Below are 22,263 nucleotides of genomic sequence, written 5' to 3' on the forward strand. Positions count from 1 at the left end.
GGCCTCCTGGCTCAGAAGTAGGGAGCTGTCCAAACTTTAAGTAAATAACAGTCCTTGATGTGAAATAACTGTATATACAAGGATGACTTTGAAACAACCTTTGCCTCTGCCTGAAGTGTGCAGCAAAGTCCCATGCAACCTGTACAACATTTCAGCACTACCTCTGTATTGGACTATATTTTCTGAACACTGTCCCACTGCATGATTTGAAGAGATGCAAAGCTTTTCTCTGGGCCATCTGTCTTCAAAATCGCTAAGGCTCAGGAACAATTATCGTAGAATTACTATCTTCCATGTAGCCCAGACCATGGCATTGTAGACTCAACGTGGTTGATTTGTAACTGCCCTCTGAAAATGCTTGGAGGCGAAGAGTGTGGTACTGGAAAAGCACAGCTGAGACAGCATCCAAGCAGCAGGAGAGTCAATGTTTCGAACATAAGCTCCTCATCAGGAATGAGGATCAGCCTTACAAATGCTTAGCCAACTATATCATTGTGTTCAAGAATGCAGCTCACTGCCATAGGATGATGAATATTGCAGCACTCTCTGAAGACCATGTCCTTTAAAAACTTATTCTGCCTTTTAAACTGACAAAAGAATAACTCAGATTTCCACGTAAGGAAGAAAGGTGGACAATTTCTTATGTCCAAGCAGAAATGTTTTGAGTGTTTTAAAACAAAGACCAGGAACAAAGTGTAAGTCAGCCTGTAAGCTATTAATGACAGAAGTAAAATGTTCAAATGCAACTCCATTTCAACAGTAACTACTGCTATGATCCCAGGTGCTCTTAATACCACACAAATCAGATCCCAGCACGAAACCTGGGTTGATAAACAAACAAGACTTCTAGTCTATTACAGTGCTCACTCGGAGCATCCATGTTCTAAAAAACATAGTTAGGAATTAGGAATTAGATTCAATTGAAATCAAAAGATTTAGCCATTGTGTCACTCTGGTGATTCTCCTAATTTAACATGCACAGGACTTTGAAACAATTGTTTAAACGTGAACTATACTTGGAAGTAAATTCAAGTTAACAGACAAATACAAAATAACCATTTGATGCCTAAAAGAAGATCAATCTTTAAGTCACTCCAATTCTTTGTTATTTCATTGCATTTTACAAAAGTAAGTTTTTGGTTTAATTCTGGTTGCAGTTTTTGTTAACTCAATCTGCCAGTAATACACAAAGAAATTCTCAGACATCTCCATGGTATACCTTTCAAGAACCAATGATAGAAAGTTGTGTATTAGTCCTATTACACATTTTGAAGATGGCAGAACAAATTGAGGAAGGTACATGGGAGTTCAGCACTGGGAATGAGAGAGTGGTTTTGAGGATTTATTCTCCTCTAACAAATATTAAGGGAAGGTTAAATGATATGTTCATAAATAGGAACAGGGTGAAGGACAATAGAAATGATAACACAAGGGTACAGATTTAAAATACGTAGCAAAACACCAGGGACAAGGATGATGACTTGCTGCAAAAAAGAACTTGATCTGGAACATATAACCTGAAAGGGTGGAAGAACAATATCCAATAGTACCTTTCAAAAGACAATTGCCTATTTTTATTACAAAAGGAGACATTTGTACGTCATGGAGAAGAGCGCTTCGGGGTCTGCAGTGAGACAAATAGAATCAGACTGACGAAACAGATAAGAGCTGGGATTCTCAGGAAGGGGTTCCCTGAGATAGGTCAGAGGTGTGGCGCTTAAGCATACAGACGTAACAAACACAAATCTGTTTTAACTTGATATTCGGGTTGTCAGCCTTGATTGAACATATTTGAGAATATTTTAACATGCCGTCTGTCTTTTCTGTATATTAGTGATAAATACCTTGAAAACAAACAAACAAGCAAAATAAAAGAAAAGCTTTTTGGGTTATATGCAGGCAAATCTAGTTGATGTCTACTTACCAGCAGTAGATAGTGATCAAATGTGGGAACTCCATCAATGATACTGAAAATAGAACTCAGGAACCTCGAATTCCACATTGGCTGAGATTTATCAACACTGCACGGAACTTAGATTTAACCTGGGTCTCCTTTCCCACTCAGTAGTTCACATTAGTGCAGTTATATAATAATCTAAAATTCGCAGTAGGTAAGGATTCAATTGAAAAATTAAGTTTTATGATCTACTATAGCAGGATATCATTTTTTCAGTATCGATTTTTTGACTTGAAGCGGCTGAGCAGTTAACAGACAGAAGGCAAATATAAACTGAACTGGTTATGCTGTGAGGGTGCAAACAGCATACACTTTATTGCTCATTCTGCATGGGTACACACGCAAAGTTTTGTTTTCCATACAGTTTTGTTTTTTTTTAATTATTAAAGCCCATGTAACAGCGGGAGTGAAATACAAATGTGTTAACAACGCTAAAACACTCTGTAATAAATACAAAATAAAATGGAAATAAGAAAAACCTAAAAACAAAAAAATATGGTGTTTTTAAGAACTGGGAAGTAAAGCCAAGGGATTAATTGTAAACTAATTACATCTATATAAAAAAAGATTTTAACAACTGGTAGACAATATTCTATTAACCAATAAGTGTTACATACAGTGAACTGCTCCTATAACATATTATTCCATTTATTCAGCATATTTCAAGTCTGTGAAGCCATGGGCGCATGCTAGGAGCTATCGGCTGTATGATGAAGCATGCAGTCTATTACAAGAGCAACACTCTAATTGCTGATTTTAGCTTTTCCTTCTCAGTACGCAGTCCATTTTAAATCCATTATTGATAAACTTAGGTGTAGTGTTATGGATGGTTTTGAACAGATCATGAAAATAGACCACGTGTGCATTGGGCATTCATCAGAAGAACACAGCTGTAAATGTCCATTGAAGACTTTGTTCTGGTCATGGGATGTCAGCTGTCAACCTTTCAGGATGGGTAGGAGAGGGGAGGGAAAGGTCAACAAACCAAACAGAACTAAAGTCATAAGATGTGCAAAAAGTGGTTTAAAATAAAAGTTAAGATATAATTAACTTAAAAAGTTGTAATAGTCACAGTATTAGCCTCAGATTTATATATATGCCTCACCCAAGACTGTACAAAGCACCACTGCAGGACACTTCACTGCTGGATGATGCTCTTGCAATTGATAGGCAGCAGTGCAGGGCAAAAAAAATAAGATTGCTGTATCAACAGGTGCTCCCAGTACAGAAATACTATTTGACAGGTTATAAATATATTAAAACTCATGTGAATGGACAGGATCTGCAGAACATTTCCTATCATTAAAATTACAAAAAAAAATGATCTCAAACTCTTTATATAAAAAAAGTCAATGTGGGATTTTGAGATGCCTCAATTTAATATACAAGTCATAATTCATCTATGGATAGAAAAGCATAACCGAGGACAACTCTCTTTAATTTATATATTTAATTTTTGCTTTAATAATTGTTGGCTATACAATGAAGTTTGTCTCAGCCCAGCTATAACTAATAAAAGATGGAATATACTCAACACACTTCATGTTAGAAAACGTTCTGAGAGCATAAACCAACATCGCATTGTAGAGTGTTGTTGCTTTTAATATACTATAAAGGAGTAATTATCCCTTGTCATGTAATATAACTGATGCAATAACAAAAGAAAATTCCCAGTTAGCAATGCTGGCTGGTAATATGCAATTCATAAAAAAGATTCCTCCCTGTCATTTTTGGGAGGGGTTGGAGAAAAGTGGTTATGGCTGAGTTTGCTGAAATAAAGTGGAATGTTTCTCCTGCAATGATTTTGTACAAAATTATTTGCCTAACAGACATAGGATCAAGTCTGCAACACACCAGGAAGAACACTGAAAACAAAAAAAAGCCAATTTTCCATTTGAGAATTCATTTGGAATATTTACTTTATAACAACTCAGTTACTGCACTGTTGATAATTTTGAAGCTTCACTACCAAATGAATGACCAGTAGGAAAAAAGGTGCAATGATGGTATAGTCATGTCAGCCCAACAATAATTTTGTTGTACCAATTGCTGCAGTATACATCATGATGCATCGGGGTATTATCCATTAGTAAGGAGTAGATGGGCTTAAGACAGATGTCAAAATTGTTGTAGTAGTCTTTTAAGTCAGAAATGCTATCAAGAATACTGCTAACTGGTCAGATCATAAAAAGCTAGCAGTTTGTAATTTTCCAGATATTAGTTTAGCAGCTGATAGTCTCATGGCAAACGCCAGGTGACCAAATTCCTCAAAATTCCCTAATCATCCAATTCCTCTTGCTGTGCTCTCGCTAGGTAAGGGAAAGACATCCTGTGTATTCCAAGCACTGCTGGAACCTCGGCAGGAGAAAGCCCTCACTGACAGGTGCGTACGGAAGTCCCATGATGCACAAAGCAATCATTCCACAGCAAACCCACAAGTCTCTTCAATGGCTGTTAGCAGCTTCTCATAGAGTTTTTCATAGTTCTCGTAGGGAGGAATGTCAATTCTATTAAAGCTAGAAAGAAAACAGTCAAGAAATAGGTTTTACTATCCAGGTTATAAATCATGCATGCAGCTACATTGTCTCCAAGTCGGTTTCTCAAGTCTCTGGACATGACTGTGCATTTTCTCCCCCCGCCCAGGACTCCTTTTATTATCTGTAACATTCTTAGGCTGCATTCATAATCTTTAATGGACAGATATAAAGCTCCAAACAAATTATGCAATAACATTCACTCATATGCATAATACTATAATCTGTTCACTCCAGGGAACAAGAGTGAAAGAGCTACATGATGACAGAAAATTATGAATGGCAGGTTCCATATACATGACAATCCCATCTTTTCTTTAATGAATTCCTGCCAAGTTTGGAACAAATGGAATGGGATGGGCTAACTCAAGAAGATATGATCTTACTATGTTAGATTAATCCATTAAAATGGAGAAATGATCAATGTTTTCACTTCTCTAGTTTCTTTTGAATTCTAATGCAAATATTAACAGACAATAAAACCACTGCATACCAGGTATGTGCTTTGGGGAGGTTGTTGGTGCTGGCATCAATCTGGTGAATGGTGAAGAGCCTTGGACCTGCTGCACCTGCAGTAATACGAAGACTGTTTTAAATATCAATATTCTTAAAATGATTTGTAATCTTAGCAAGTGTTTGGTTTCACAATATATAACTCCAAAGATGTTGTGCCTTGTAAATCAATGGCTTCTTTCACCCAATGTCACAACGATAGTACGCATTTCTCCCTGTCCTTTTGGTACACAGGTGGAAAGAAATAATCAAGCTTATGCTTTTGTTTGTTTTATTACAGTACACATAACTGTACACAGCCTCAAAAATCACACTCACCTTGTAATGCTTTAAAACCCTGCAGAGGCACTCGAGAGGATCCTGTCACAAACTGGAGCAATCGAGCTCGCCTTTCTTCATCAAAAGACTCCACTGCCTTCCAGAACCACTTAACAATATTGCTATCTGGCGTACAGTGTTTTAACCTAGTGTTTGATTTCCAGTCGTTAATATCGATCTTGCCAAGTCCACAGATAATTAGCTGGGAAGAGTCAATAAAAGCATGCCAAATTAACACATGAAGACAGTTTTTCCTTCTCCAGACCATTGCTTGCTTACTCAATGTAAGTTAAATGCTGTAACTACATTTAGTTCAATGAACCTACTTAAATTTTTTTTGCTTCTTCAAAGTTATACACAACTTTAATAGATTAATTTATGATGATTCAGACTATACCAAGAACTATACAATTTTCTTGACGTTTCTTTAGCTTTTGATATTCCATTTTATTAAAATAGTTTTTATGTCTGCAAGAAACTTTGATAGTTTCTTTGGGATGCCCTGAAACAATGTAAATTGAAACTCTTCTTTCTTATTTTAGGATTGTTTCCTTAAACCTGCTGTTGGATCTTTTTGTTTCTTCCTCTCCCTTGGATGTCAATTCTCTTACTGAGTCAGCTGCCTTAAATTGCTCAAGCAGTATGACTCATCAACCTTGTTAGAGCAGGCTACATAGGACAACACTGTCAACTTAAGTTCTAAGATTGCCCTGCAATTACCGAACACACAACTTCTAGTAGGAGTAGCTGTACAATGATCAACACTAGAGGGCATCATAAATAGGGTTCTGAAGAAAGATTAAATTGAATTTTTAAAACAATTTGTTCCGGTGAGGTGGATTTCGCTGGCTCAGATAGCCAACACGGTCTTGGAAAAAATAATGGTGAGCTGCTACCCTAAACTGTGGCAATCAACATCCATAGTACTGTTGGAAAGGAAGGGAGTCCAGGGTTTTGCCCCAGTGACAGTGAAAGAACAATACCCTTCCAAGGAAGGAAACTATGCTTAAAATTACCTTGTAACTTGCTTCCACGCATCTTCTACCCTTATCCCTTTAGGTTTGGAAAGCGCTGTCAAAGGAGCCTTGGTGAGTTACTGCAGAACATTTTATAAATGCCACACCCTGCTACCATTATATATTTGCAGTGGAGGGTAAGAATGTTAAATGGGGGAAGAGATGCCAATCAAGTAGGATGCTTCATTTCAAATGGTGTCAAGCTTCTTGAGTGTCAGTGATGAGTATTCCATCACACTTCTGACTTGTGCTTTGTAGACTGGGGATAGGCTTTGATGAGACATGAAGTAAGTTACTCACTGTAGCATTCCCAGTTTCTGATCTGTTCTTATCTCCAGAGTACTTAAATGGCTGGGAGAAAGGGAGGACTGCAGATGTCAAGAGTATGGTGGTGGAAAAGCACAGTAGGTCAGGCAGCATCCAAGAAGCAGGAGAATCGATGTTTCGGGCATAAGCCCTTCAACAGCCATTCCTGATTAAGGCTTATGCGCGAAACGTCGATTCTCCTCCTCGGCTGCAGCCTGACCTGCTGTGCTTTTCCAGCAGCACACTCTTGATTACTTAACGGCTGGTCCAGTTCAGTTTATGCTCACTGATAACCCGTAGGATGTTGATTGTGAGAGATTTTGAATGTCAAGTGACGTGGTTAGATTCTTGCTTTTTGGTAATGACCATTGCCTGTTACTTGTGTGGTGAAAATGTTTCCGTAGACCTTGGTCATTTAAAATTTTTCACAATGAAATGTATGTGTCACTGCCATTTTCCTCAATCTGAAAGTCTAGAAATGGGGCCAAAATCTTAGACTAAGAGGTCAGAGAACTGGGATGAGGAGAGATTTCTTCGCTCAAAAGTTTATGAATGCCTCCAGCAGTGGGAGTGATCGAATTGCACTCTGGGAAGCTGAGTGAACTGATATATTTCGGCAGTGGCTGAACTAGAGACACTATACGTGTCTCCCACTTGTCGTCGTCCTCTAAGCAAACAAAACTGTGGTGCGTTGATAAAGTAAGGGTTTTCTATTTATTTTTTGTTGTGTAATTGATTAAAAAAAACAGTTTAACTACAATATCAAGTAATAGATAAATGAAAACAAAGTTAAGCTTAAGAGTAAAAATGGCAGGAGATCTCAGACCCATACTATGCTCCTCTTGCTCAGTGTGGGAGTTAGGGACGTGGCTGATGATGTCCCTGACTCCTTCACATGCAGGAAGTGTGTGCAGCTGCAGCTCTTGTTAGACCGCATGACGGCTCTGGAGCTGCGGACGGACTCACTTTGGAGCATACACGATGCTGAGCTGGTTGTGGATAGTACGTTTCGCAAACTGGATACACCGCAGATTAGGTTTGCTGATGGAGAAAGGGAATGGGTGACCAAAAGGCAGAGAAAGAGCAGGAAGACAGTGCAGGTGTCCCTTGCAGTCATCTCCATCCAAAATAGGTATACCATTTTGGATACTGTTGGGGGTAGATGGCTCACCAGGGGAAGGCAGTAGTAGCCAAGTTCATAGCCCTGTGGCTGGCTCTACTGTACAGAAGGGCAGCAGAAAGAGTGGAAGGGCTATAGCAATAAGGGATTCAATTGTAAGGAGAATTGATAGGCGGTTTTGTCGTCGAAAACAAGACTTCCAGATGGTATGTTGCCTTCCAGGTGCACAGGTCAGGAATGTCTCAGACTGGCTACAGAACATTCTGAAGTGGGAGGGGGAACAGCCAGCTGTTGTGGTGCATATAGACACCAATGACGTAGGTAAAAAAGGGGATGAGGTCCTACAAGCAGAATTGAGGGAGTTAGGAGCCAAGTTAAAAAGTAGGACCTCAGAGGTAGCAATCTCAGGATTGCTACCAGTGCCACGTGCTAGTCAGAGTAAGAATGAAAGAATAAGCAGGATGAATGTGTGGCTTGAGAGATGGTGCAGGAGGGAGGGATTCAAATTTCTGGGACATTGGGACTGGTTCTGGGAGAGGTGAAACTATTACAAATTGTACGGGTCTACACCTGGACTGGACTGGAACCAAGGTCTTTGTGGGTGCTTTTGCTAATGTTGTTGGGGAGGATTTAAACTAATGTGGAAGGGGGATGGGAACCAAATGAAGGGGTTAATGGACAGTAAGGAGGTAGTAACTGTAAGGAACTAGATACTGAAGTCAGCATGACTAAGGGGTAGAGAAGGCAGGGAGTAGATTATGAACACAAAGGGCCAGATGGGTCTGAGGTGCATCTGTTTTAATGTGAGAAGTGTAGAAGGTAAGGCAGATGAAATTGGGGCCTGGATTAGTACCTGGGAGTATGATTTTATTACTATTACTGAGACTTGGTTGAGGGAAGGGCATAGTCATAGAGTCATAGAGATGTTGATTGGCAATTAAATATCCCTGGATATTGATGCTTCAGGCAGGATGGAGAGAGAGGTAAAAGGGGTGGAGGAGTTGCGTTACTGGTCAGAGAGGATATCACAGTTGTGCTGAGGGAGGGCACTATGGAAGACTCGAGCAGTGAGGCAAAAGGCAGAGCTCAGAAATAGGAAGGGTGCGGTTACAATGTTGGGGCTGGACTACAGGCCCCCCCCAACAGTGAGCATGAGACAGAGGTACAGGTATGTAAACAGATTATGGAAAGTTGGAGGAGCAACATGGTAGTGGTAATAGGAGATTTCATTTTCCCAACATTGGCTGGGATTCAGTGTTCGAGGTCTAGATGGAGCAGAATTTGTAAGAAGCATCCAGGTGGGTTTTCTGCAGCAGTATGTAAATAGTCCAACTCAGGAAGGGGCTAAACTGGACCTGGTGCTGGGGAATGAGCCCGGCCAGGTGGCTGAAGTTTCATAAGGGGATTGCTGTGGGAACAGTGATCTCAATTCCCTAAGTTTTAGAATACTCAAGGATAAAGAGGAGAGTGGTCCTAAAGGAAGAGTGCAAAAGTGGGATAAGGCCAACAATAGCAAAATTAGGCAGGAGCTGGGGAATGTGGATTGGGTCCAGCTGTTTGAAGGTAAATCCACATTTGATATGTGAGAGGCTTTTAAAGAGGGGTTGGTTAGAGCACAGGACAGACATATCCCTATGAAAATGAGGGATAGAAATGGTAAGATTATAGATGACAGGTGAAATTGTGAGACTAGCTAAGAGGAAAAAGGAAGCATACGTAAGGTCTGGGCGACTGAAAACAGACGAAGTTTTGGAAAAATATTGGGAAAGTCGGATCAATCTGAAACGAGGAATTAAGAGGGCTAAAAGAGTCATGAAATATCATTAGCAAACAAGGTTAAGGAAAATCCCAAAGCCTTTTATTCATATATAAAGGAGCAAAAGGGTAATTAGAGAAAGGGTTGGCCCACTCAAGAACAAACGAGGAAAGTTATTTGTGGAGTCAGAGAAAATGGGTGAGATTCTTAAATGAGTACTTAGTGTCAGTTAGGGATAGATGTTTGATTACTGTAGGTCAAGTTGGCATAAGGAGGAAGTGTTGAGTATTCTAAAAGGCATTAAGATGGATAAGTCCTAAGGACCGGATGGGATTTATCCCACGTAACTGAGGGAAGCAAGAGAGGAAATAGCTGGGGCCTTAACAGATATCTTTGCAGCATCCTTTAACATGGGTGAGGTCCCGGAGGACTGGAGAATTGCTAATGTTGTCCCCTTGTTTAAAAAGGGTAACTGGGATAATCCAGGTAATTATAGACCAGTGAGCCTGAACATCAGTGGTAGGGAAGTTGCTGGAGAAGATACTAAGGGATAGGATCTATTTACAATTGGAAGAAAATGGGCTAGACAACATGATTTTGTGCAGGGAAGGTCATATCTTATCAACTTAATAGAATTCTTTGAGGAAGTGACAAAGTTGATTGGTGTGGGAAGGGCTATAGATATCATATACATGGACTTCAATAAGGCGTTTGATAAGGTTCCCCATGGTAGGCTGATGGAGAAAGTGTAGTCGCATAGGGTCCAGGGTGTACTAGCTAGATGGATAGAGAACTGGCTGGGCAGCAGGAGACAGTAGTACTAGTGGAAGAGAATTTCTCAAAATGGAGACCTGTGACCAATAGTGTTCCACAGGGATCAGTGTTGGGACCATAGTTGTTTGTCACATACATAAATGATCTGGAGGAAGGTATAGGTGGTCTGATTAGCAGGTTTGCAGATGACACGAAGACTGGTGGAGTATCAGATAGTGAAGGGGACTGTCAGAGAATGCAGCAGAATATACATAGATCGGAGAGTTGGGCAGAGATATAGCAGATGGAGTTCAACCCGATCAAATGCGAGCCCCAGGCTAATGTGCTGAGGATATGGGTTCAAATCCCACCATGGCAGCAGCTGAAATTTGAATTCAATAAAAACTGGAATAAAATGCTAGTCTAATATCGACCATGTAACTATTGTCAATTGCCATAAAAAACCCATTTGGTTCATTAATATCCTCCAGTTCAGGAATTCGGCTTTCTAAACCTGGTCTGGCCGACATGTGACTCCAGACCACAGTAATATGGTTTACTCTGAACTTCCTTCTGGGCAATTCGGAATGAGTAATAAATGCTGGCCTGGAAGCAACACCCAAATCGCATGAACAAATAAAAAACATCTTCAACCCCAGTTTATATTATTTTAAATCACAAAATGTAGGTTGAGTACGATGAATGCACAAATACTACTGGCCATTAAGGATGGATAAAATTAGTCACTGGTTAAAGTGCTGGTAAACAGCTTCAGGGACAGCACAGACTAGTGACACTTGGTGAATAATTTAAAATGACCAAGGTTTGGAATCTATAAAGGCATGCCTCAACCTATGACCTACATACACCAATATAAAAAAATACAAAGAAGTTACTGATGTACACCACTTCACCAAATGTAAAAATCAATCCATTTTCAAGCAGCTCCTTTTTTTTTAGTTTAAACAAAAGGTTGAATCACCTCCAGAACAATGAGATGAACATACATGTCGGAAACACTATTACCTCACTAAATTAGGTAAAAACTTGGTACTCACTTCCAACTCCTTCTCATCAAATGTTTTCAGCAGATGCTGTGGGATCACCTCATTGAATCCTTTCTGCAAGGCAAGAAACTGGGCTTCGATACCTCGCAGAAACCGCCAGTTCACGTATAGCCTACAACAGGAAATATTACTTCATGTCAGTGTGTTTCACATGGACTCTACTGTTGCAATTGAAGTGGTAACCTTTGTAGAAAGGTTAGGCTCTTAGCTGAATTGCAAACAGATTTACTCCACCTTTGGCAGCTCTTTTCCTATCAGTGCAAAACAGCAAGTCCTTGCTGCAACCGCAACAGTGTTTTAGCCTTTGCCACTCGATGGGTCATAAAAATGAGTTTGTTCACTGTATAAACAGCTAAAGTTAATATAAAACTGAGTGACATGGACCTAAAGATACCAAATTTAAGTCCGGACCAGTGCTGAATGAGTTGATATAAGCCAGACAGTACAGTTCTAGAATTTGCTACAGCAGGCCTGTGATAGGTGCAGACTCCTGCTCCTAATCACAATCAAATGATCCAAAAGCATGAGGTACGGTCACAAAGATTTAATTCATTTTCATTCTCTACAGATACTATCAGAGATAAATATTTCCAGAAATTTTGGGGTATATTTTTCACAATCAAAGAATGTTTGCTGATGTTTGCCCATTATAACAATAACAGGCACGGCTGTGATTTAATACCTGACATATGAGATGTGTAACATGTTTGGGAGCGACAGATGACCTCAAATCATGTATTATTTCATAGAGATTGATCATTATTATTAGTCAATAATTCCATAAAAAATATTGTATCATACTAGCAGATGGTAGAAAGCAGACGAAACAGACACTGGTTCTTTACTAGGCAAAAGTTTAGATCAAGGTAAAAACAATGACTGCAGATGCTGAAAATCAAATACTGGAGTTATTGTATCCATCAAAGTTTCACCTGCACATCCACCAATATCATTTATTGTATCCGTTGCTCCCGATGTGGTCTCCTCTACATTGGGGAGACTGGGCGCCTCCTAGCAGAGCGCTTTAGGGAACATCTCCGAGACACCCGCACCAATCAACCAAACCGCCCTGTGGCCCAACATTTCAACTCCCCCTCCCACTCTGCCGAGGACATGGAGGTCCTGGGCCTCCTTCACCGCCGCTCCCTCACCACCCGACGCCTGGAAGAAGAACGCCTCATCTTCCGCCTCGGAACACTTCAACCCCAGGGCATCAATGTGGACTTCAACAGCTTCCTCATTTCCCCTTCCCCCACCTCATCCTAGTTTCAAACTTGCAGCTCAGTTACTGTCTCCTTGACTTGTCCGACCTGCCTATCTTCTTTTCCACCTATACACTCCACCCTCTCCTCCCTGACCTATCACCTTCATCTCCTCCCCCACTCACCCATTGTACTCTATGCTACTCTCTCCCCACCCCCACCCTCCTCTAGCTTATCTCTCCATGCTTCAGGCTCACTGCCTTTAATCCTGATGAAGGGCTTTTGCCCGAAACGTTGATTTCGCTGCTCGTTGGATGCTGCCTGAACTGCTGTGCTCTTCCAGCACCACTAATCCAAAGTTTAGATCAGACAGGTGCTTCACACCCACTCCAGTTACTGGCTCCACACCCACACCACATCCCAGCTCCCAGCCCTGCCAAGTTTTCACCATCCCTCCAGACCTTCCCCTCACTGAGGATGAACGATCAGTCCTCAGCAAAGGACTCACCTTCATCCCCCTCCGTCCGCGCATCAATGAATTTAATACACGCCGTGACGTCGAACACTTCTGCCGCCTCCGCCTCAGAGCTTACTTTCACAATCAGGACTCCCGCCCACCTTCCGAGGACCCCTTCGCCCACCTCCAACACACTGCATCCACCTGGACACCCCGCGCTAGCCTATTACCTGCCCTCGACCTCTTCATTTCCAACTGCCGCTGGGACATTAACTGCCTCAACCTGTCTACCCCCCTCCCCCACTCCAACCTCTCACCCTCACAACGCGCAGCCCTCCAATCCCTCTGCTCCAATCCCAACCTCACCATCAAGCCAGCGGATAAAGGGGACGCAGTGGTAGTCTGGCATACTGACCTCTACACTGTTGAAGCCAAATGCCAACTCAAGGACACCTCTTCCTACTGCCCCCTCGACCATGACCCCACCCCCCATCACCAAACCATCATCTCTCAGACCATACAGAACCTTATCACCTCAGGAGATCTCCCACCCACAGCTTCCAACCTCATAGTCCGGGAACCCCGCACTGGCTGGTTCTACCTCCTTCCCAAGATCCACGAGCCTGACCACCCTGGCCAACCCATTGTCTCAACATGCTCCTGCCCCACTGAATTCATCCCTACCTACCTCGACACTGTCCTATCCGCCCTAGTCCAGAAACTCCCCACATACATTCAAGACACCACCCACGCCCTCCACCTCCTCCAAGACTTCCGTTTCCCCAGACCCCAACGCCTCATCTTCACCATGGATATCCAATCCCTCTACACCTCCATCCGCCATGACCAGGGCCTCCAAGCCCTCCGTTGTTTCCTCTCCTGATGTTCCCAACAGTACCTTCCACTGACACACTCATTCGTTTGGCCAAACTGGTCCTCACCCTTAACAATTTCTCCTTCGAATCCTCCCACTTCCTCCAGACCAAAGGGGTAGCCATGGGCACATGTATGGGCCCCAGCTATGCCTGCCTCTTTGTTAGCTACGTAGAACAGTCGATCTTCTGTAATTACACTGGCGCCACTCCCCACCTCTTCCTCCGCTCCATTGATGACTGCATTGGCGCCACCTCGGACTCCCGCGAGGAGGTCGAGTAATTCATCAACTTCACCAACACATTCCACCCTGACCTTAAATTTACCTGGACCATCTCTGACACCTCCCTCCCCTTCCTTGACCTCTCCATCTCCATTAATGACAACCAACTTGACACTGATTTTTTTTAAAAACCCACCGACTCCCACAGCTACCTGGATTATACCTCTTCCCATCCTACCTCTTGCAAAAATGTCATCCCGTATTCCCAATTCCTCCACCTCCGCCGTATCTGCTCCCAGGAGGACCACTTCTACTACAGAACACACCAGATGGCCTCCTTCTTTAGAGACCACAATTTCCCTTCCCACGTGGTTAAAGATGCCCTCCAACGCATCTCATCCACATCCCGCACCTCCGCCCTCAGACCCCACCCCTCCAACCATAACAAGGACAGAACACCCCTGGTGCTCACCTTCCACCCTACCAACCTTCGCATAAACCAAATCATCCGCCGACATTTCCGCCACCTCCAAACAGACCCCACCACCAGGGATATATTTCCCTCCCCACCCCTTTCCACCTTCCGCCAAGACCGTTCCCTCCGCGACTATCTGGTCAGGTCCACGCCCCCAAACAACCCACTCTCCCATCCTGGCACCTTCCCCTGTCACTGCAGGAACTGCAAAACCTGCGCCCACACCTCCTCCCTCACCTCCATCCAAGGCCCTAAAGGAGCCTTCCACATCCAAAGTTTTACTTGCACATCCACTAATATCATTTTTTGTATCCGTTGCTCCCGATGCGGTCTCCTCTACATTGGGGAGACTGGGCGCCTCCCAGCAGAGCGCTTTAGGGAACATCTCCGGGACACCCACACCAATCAATCACACGGCCCCGTGGCCCAACATTTCAACTCCCCCTCCCACTCTGCCGAGGACATGGAGGTCCTGGGCCTTCTTCACTGCCGCTCCCTCACCACCAGATGCCTGGAGGAAGAACGCCTCATCTTCCTCCTCAGAACACTTCAACCCCAGGGCACCAATGTGGACTTCAACAGTTTCCTCATTTCCCCTTCCCCCCATCTCACCCTAGTTCCAAACTTCCAGCTCAGCACTGTCCCCATGACCTGTCCTACCTGCCTATATCTTCTTTTCCACCTATCCACTCCACCCTCCCCCCGCCCCCGATCTATCACCTTCATCCCCTCTCCCCCTCACCTATTGTATTCTATGCTACTTTCTCCCCACCCCCACCCTCCTCTAGCTTATCTCTCCACGGTTCAGGCTTTCTGCCTTTATTCCTGATGAAGGGCTTTTGCCCGAAATGTCGATTTTACTGCTCCTCGGATGCTGCCTGAATTGCTGTGCTCTTCCAGCACCACTAATCCAGATCCTGGAAAAGTACAGGTCAGGCAGCATCCGAGGAGCAGGAAAATCGACATTTCGGGCAAATGGTCTTTACTCTCTAGCTACACCTATCTACCCATGCTGTCTGCTGGAGTTTCACCGACTCTGCAAATTGCCCTCCAGATAGTTGCAGCGGGAAAAAATTTCCAGAATGTCCCATGACAAAGGTGTGGAAAATAAAAGATGCAGTGGTTTTGTCAAGGTTGATTCCTGAGTTGCTCCATGACATAGTTCAGCGTGTTACAGACCGTTCTCGGGGATAAATAGAACATAACTGCGCAGTACAGCCCCTTCGACCCTCAATGTTGCGCTGACCTGTGAAACCAATCTGAAGCCCATCTAAATCGCATTATTCAATTATCATCCATATGTTTATCCAATGACCACTTAAATGCCCTTAAAGTTGGTGAGTCTACTACTGTTGCAGGCAGTGCATTCCACGCAATTACTACTGAGTAATGAAACCACCTCTGACATCTGTCCTAAACCTATCAACCCTCAATTTAAAGCTATGTCCCCTCTGCTAGCTATCACCATCCAAGGCAAAAGGTTCTTAACTGTCCACCCTATTTAATCCTCTGGTCATCTTGTGTCTCTTACCCTTCTCTCTAACAAAAACAGCCTCAAGTCCCTCAGCCTTTCCTCATACGACCTTCCCTCCATACCAGGCAGATCTGATAAATCTCCTCTGCACCCTTTCCAATGCTTCCACATCCTTCCTATAATGCAGTAACCAGAACTGTATGCAATACTTCAAGTGCAGCCGCATCAGAATTTTATATAACTACAACATGACCTCATGGCTCCGAAACTCTATTCCTTTACCAACAAAAGCCTTCATAACAACTCTATCAACCTGGGTGGCAACTTTCAGGTATTTATGCACACTGACACAGATCTCTCTGAGCACAGTGGCTCAGTGGTTAGCACTGCTGCCTCACAGCGCCAGGGACCCGGGTTTGATTCCAGCCTCGGCCGAATGTGTGTGTGGAGTTTGCACATCACCCCATTGTCTGCCTGGGTTTCCTCCGGGTGCTCTGGTTTAGACCATAAGACCATAAGACCATAAGACATAGGAGTGGAAGTAAGGCCATTCGGCCCATCGAGTCCACTCCGCCATTCAATCATGGCTGATGCGCATTTCAGCTCCACTTGCCAGCGTTCTCCCCGTAGCCCTTAATTCCTCTAGACAACAAGAACCTATCAATCTCGGCCTTGAAGACATTTAGCGTCCCGGCTTCCACTGCACTCCGTGGCAATGAATTCCACAGGCCCACCACTCTCTGGCTGAAGAAATGTCTCCGCATTTCCATTCTGAAATGACCCCCTCTAATTCTAAGGCTGTGTCCACGGGTCCTAGTCTCCTCGCCTAACAGAAACAATTTTCTAGCATCCACCTTTTCAAAGCCATGTATTATTTTGTACGTCTCTATTAGATCTCCCCTTAATCTTCTAAACTCCAACGAATACAATCCCAGTATCCTCAGCCGTTCCTCATATGCTAGACCTGTCATTCCAGGGATCATCCGTGTGAATCTCCGCTGGACACGTTCCAGTGCCAGTATGTCCTTCCTGAGGTGTGGGGACCAAAACTGGACACAGTACTCCAAATGGGGCCTAACCAGAGCTTTATAAAGTCTTAGTAGTACATCTCTGCTTTTATATTCCAACCCTCTTGAGATAAGAGACAACATTGCATTCGCTTTCTTAATCACAGACTCAACCTGCATGTTTACCTTTAGAGAATCCTCGACTAGCACTCCCAGATCCCTTTGTGCTTTGGCTTTATTAAGTTTCTCACCATTTAGAAAGTAGTCCATTCCTATATTCTTTTTGCCAAAGTGCAAGACCTCGCACTTGCTCACGTTAAATTCCATCAGCCATTTCCTGGACCACTCTCCCAACCTGTCTAGATCCTTCTGTAGCCTCCCCACTTCCTCAGTACTACCTGAGATGTGCAGGTTAGGTGAATTGACCATGCTAAATTGCCCACAGTGTTCAGGGATGTGTAGGTTAGGTGCATTAGAGAAGGGTAAATATAGGATAATAGGGTAGGTGAATGGGTCTCAGTGGGTTACTCTTCAGAGGGTTGGTGTGGACTTGAGCTGAAGATCCTGTAGGGATTCTATGACTCCAAAAAATCTCACCGTTAAGCCAATACTCTATATTCATGTTACTCCTTCCAAAGTAACTCACCTCACACTTTTCCGCATTAAACTCCATTTGCGACTTCTCTGCCCAGCTCTGCAATTTATACATCCCTGTGTAACCTGCAACATCCTTCCGCATTGTCCACAACTCCATTGACTTTAATGTCATCTGCAAATTTACTATTCTTCTATGCCCTCATCCAGATCATTTATAAAAATGACAAACAGCAGTAGCCCCAGATCACTGCAGTACACCACTAGTAATTGAATTTCAGGATGAATATTTCCCATCAACCACAACCCTTTGTCTTCTTACAGCTAGTCAATTTCTGATCCAAACTGCTAAATCACTCTCAATTTCATGCCTCCATATTTTCTGCAATAGCCTACCATGGGGAATCTTATCAAACATTTTACTGACATCCATATACACTACATCAACTGGTTTACCCTCATCCACCTGTTTTGTCACCTTCTCAAAGAACTCAATAAAGTTTTTGACACATGACCTACCCTTCACAAAACTGTGTCGACTATCCCTAATCAACATATTCCTTTCTAGATGATTATAAATCCTCTCTCTTTAAGGCTCACTGGTCTGTAATTACCAGGGTTGTCTCTACTCCCCTTCTTGAACAAGGGGATAACATTTGCTATCTTCCAGTCTTCTGGCACTATTCCTATAGGCAATGATGACATAAAGATCAAAGCCAAAGGCTCTGCAATCTCCTCCCTAGCTTTGCAGAGAATCCTAGGATAAATCACATCTGGTCCAGGCAACTTATCTATTTTCACATTTTACAGAATTGTTAACAGCTCCTCCTTATGAACCTCAATTCCGTTTCGTCTAAAAGCCTGTATCTCAGAATTCACCTTGACTACATTGTCTTTTTCCTGTGTGAAAAAAATTCGTCAGTGTTCATACTCGCGAAGATAAAATTCAATCGTGGCTAGATGACCATCAACTCCATGAAAGATGCTCTTTGGTATGTTCAAAACCAATTGGCCTTCCATGGCTGCACACTGCAACATTGCAAGATCCAGGGTTATGTGCTGAGGGACACATTAATGCTTGGGAAAACTGCAGAATAGGAACAAAAGGGTCAGGCCACCACTGAAGGCCTTTCAGATGTAATACATAGCGAGGCTAGAAACTGGATAAAGCCCCTCAGGCTGTCTGCTCAAGATGTAGTGAACATTAAACATTAAGAAGAAATTGACTTGCTTTATGCCTCATGTAACATTAAGTAATATGTTTCTATAAATTTTATGAATTAAGTGTTATTTTGGAAAAATAAACTTCCACATAATCAATTCTTCACTCACGAATAAAAGTATGCACTAAACAGAAACTGAATCCTTAGAATCCATACTTAATTTATTATTTCATAATTTAAAAATGCAAAAACAATTTCAAAAGATAGAAGACAGAAAACAGCACTAGGTTAAAATTAAGAAGCAAAGATGAGAAGAAATGGATGAAAATGTGAACACGGATAAAGTGCACATGGGTTATTACATAGCAATGTGTTTGAACCTTTCTGTTGTTTGGGGCTAATATTAAACTGCATTAATCTCCAGATATTTTAGAAAATCTGTTTATTCATGCTTTTTCAACACCAGAACTATGTTCTAAATTGTTGCAGAAATGAATCAGAAGTGAAATAATTGCAACAAATGTAGATTGGGTTCAGTTGACTCAGTGAAATCCCCAGGTACTGACTGATGTAGCCCTAATCAACTACACATCAAAGATGGCTGTCTCCTGGTACATATAGGTTGTTTACATTATGTTAAACCACAGTAAATCATAGCTTGCATCTAGCCATGCAAATATAAACCAAGAAGTCCAATCCCTTACAAATTATTTTGTTGCAGACTATTTTCTAATTGGATTAAAGTTTCATGAAGTAGAATCATAAAACAGCAGTAAAGTGCTTGCTGTCTCTCTTACCGAACGTATTCTTTCTTGGTCTCCTCTGTTACAGGAATGCTTTTCCCATTTGGCTTTAGTTCATGTTGAATGATTTCTCCATAGGCATTGTGCTCCACACAGAATGTATGGTCCAAGACACCGGTGATGTCATTTTCACTGCATAGCAGAAAAACAAAACACTTGATCACAAACTTTTCAGCCCTCAAACTACTGTTGTTTTACATCTAGTACATGTTCTGCATCATCAGTTGATAAAGAGGTCAAGATTTTCAGCCAAGGGAAAATGCATCAAACTCTTCTGTATATACTTAACATACATTATTTTTCAACTTTCGTAATGGTACATGTCTTGGTAACAGTTCTCCATAAATATTGTCAGTCAGAACACAAATTGACAAATTAAGTGAAAAAGATTTGTGGCAAGTTTTGTCCCAATGAATTATTTTGCCAAACGCTTGTAAAACATTGCAGAATAAAGATGCTCAAACTGCAAGACACAGATGCCATTAACATTGCTCCTCATTTTTCAAACTTTGTAAACTCATACAGAAACTCAAACAGCCTTTGAAGTTTTTAAACAAGAAAAAATAATCTTACAACATACTAGAATTACCTAACCCAATTCAAAAAATGCTGTCCATTCCAAGGCTACTATTAGCTAGAGTACAGAGGGTTCAACTGACAGATTGCTAAAGATTTCTAATCCTGTTACAATGAAAATGCTACTTAATAATAAAGACAATGTATTTTTAAAAACATGAAAATTTAAAAGTTATAAACAGGAAATTAGTTAAACAAAATAAAATTGGGGGGATTCAAGATGGTGGCGATGTGAATAGATCAGCCTTGCAGAGCTCTGCACCCCAACCCAGAGTAGTTATATTTTTTCACCTCCCCACATTAGTTTTTTGGAAAAAAATATTGTTAAATGGTAATACAACAGTTTAAATCCTTTTGAGTGTGCGAGAATGACTAAGGGGAAGCAAATGGCCAAGTCTCAACACTTGGGACACTCAAAAACACCAGGCAGGCCAGAGCCTGTAACTGGGAAAGCAATCCCTGTGCAGCACAACATTGTGGAGGAACTCTGAGTCATCCGACAGCTGACCCAGGAGATGAGGGAAGAGACTCGTAATCAAGTGGAGCCCAGCTCAACCATGCTGCAAAAGCACGAGGAGGAGTTAGAAGGACTCGGGAAGCGAAGTGAAGAGGTTGATTGGAACACTTGAAGTTGCAGTAGGGTGGGTTTTTCTCGTCGTTTAGTACGAGGGGCAGAGGAGTGGCAATACTCGTCGGAAGGGTCTCCCATTTAATTTAATAGATTGCGCTAAAGATGATTATGGTCAGTTTTTTTATTCTGAAGGCCCTTATACATGATGAGGAATATGGTATTTTGAATGTCTACTGTCCTCCAGCTCACCCTCTTAAATTTCTGACTGATTTCCTCGACTAAGCTGATGGCCTTAGCGTCATGGAATATTATTAGTTGGGGGGGGGGGGGGGGCGGTGCTTTAATTGCCTTATGGTTCCTGCGCTGGATAGAATGCCCAAAGGTGCACCCCTCCTCCCCCTCCCAAAGCTTTCTTCACAATCTACGCAGTTAGGCGATCTGGGGTTGGTACACGTTTGGAGATGTTTATACCCATGGGCAGAGATTTTACATTCTTTTCCAATCCTCGTAAATGCCACACAAGGATTGATTATTTCCTAACTCCTGTGGCTTCTTTAAATTTGGTGGTATCCTGTTCAATTGAGAATATTGCCATCTCTGATCATGCAGCGGGGTACTTAACGGTATCAAGTGTATTAATTCATTTGGTTTTTTTCTCAGGTTACAAGATCAATTTTTCAAAATCTGGAGTCTTGGGGAATACCGGACATTGAAGTGGGCACAGGGTGGCTCTCTTTATTTTGGCCTTAGTTGTCCCTAGTTTTGATCAGTTATTCAAGGCTAGTTTTGTTCATTTGTTTGACAAGATTAAACAAGACCTTCAAAGACAGGGGGCCCTTCCAATATCATGGCTAGGTCGAGTTGCTCTTCTTAAAATGAACACTCTTCCTCGCTTATTATACCCTCTGCAAATGCTGCCCTTGTCTTTTCCTAGACAAATATTTCAGAAATTAAATGTTTGGTTTAGTTCTTTTATTTGGCCCCTTATCAAGCTTATGGAATTCCAAATACCCCAGGGGTCAGGAGGAGTGTATCTCCCAGATGTCAGAATATATCAATTGAGCTCCCTTCTATCTTTTGAGAGCGACTGGGTCTATGAGGACTCGGTATCAATATGGTTGGACATTGAGGCCTCCCAGGCAAAGTGTCCTCTTATTAACCAGCTGTTTCTGGACAAAACGAGGATAGCTTTGAAACAGTGCTGCAATCCAATAGTTATTAATACTGTCAAAGCATGGGGGGCAATGAGACAGATGGAGGATAATATGTCTAAAACATCTTTCCATACTCCCATAGTTGGTATGCCAGGTTTCCGGCCAGGGACAACGGATCCCATGTTTATGTCCTGGGCGGATAAGAGAGTCTCTCGTTTGGTGACCTGTTTGAAGATTAAACATTGATGTCGTTTGATCAAATAACTCGTAAGTATAGATTATCGAATAGGGACCTCTTCTGTTTTTTCAGATCAGAGATTTTATCCAAAAAGAGACTACACTTCTAACTGA

At 42.3% G+C, this 22,263-nt stretch overlaps 1 protein-coding gene across 3 annotated transcripts in view; it reads right to left on the bottom strand.

The window, feature by feature from the left end:
* Positions 1-2,226: 2,226 nt before the first annotated feature.
* The window catches only part of smurf2 (SMAD specific E3 ubiquitin protein ligase 2), a 295,721-nt gene continuing 275,684 nt past the window's right edge, over positions 2,227-22,263 (bottom strand). For all 3 annotated transcript variants that reach the window (XM_072558839.1, XM_072558840.1, XM_072558838.1), the window contains 5 exons: positions 19,606-19,743; positions 11,332-11,452; positions 5,323-5,524; positions 4,985-5,060; positions 2,227-4,473 (listed from right to left, as the gene is read on the bottom strand). In XM_072558839.1, coding sequence (XP_072414940.1) covers positions 4,374-4,473; positions 4,985-5,060; positions 5,323-5,524; positions 11,332-11,452; positions 19,606-19,743 — 637 coding nt within the window. In that variant the 3' untranslated portion in view covers positions 2,227-4,373. The remainder of the gene's footprint in view (positions 4,474-4,984; positions 5,061-5,322; positions 5,525-11,331; positions 11,453-19,605; positions 19,744-22,263) is intronic.

This window comes from Chiloscyllium punctatum, chromosome 39 (assembly GCF_047496795.1).
Source record: "Chiloscyllium punctatum isolate Juve2018m chromosome 39, sChiPun1.3, whole genome shotgun sequence".
In the NCBI taxonomy this organism is placed as follows: domain Eukaryota; kingdom Metazoa; phylum Chordata; class Chondrichthyes; order Orectolobiformes; family Hemiscylliidae; genus Chiloscyllium; species Chiloscyllium punctatum.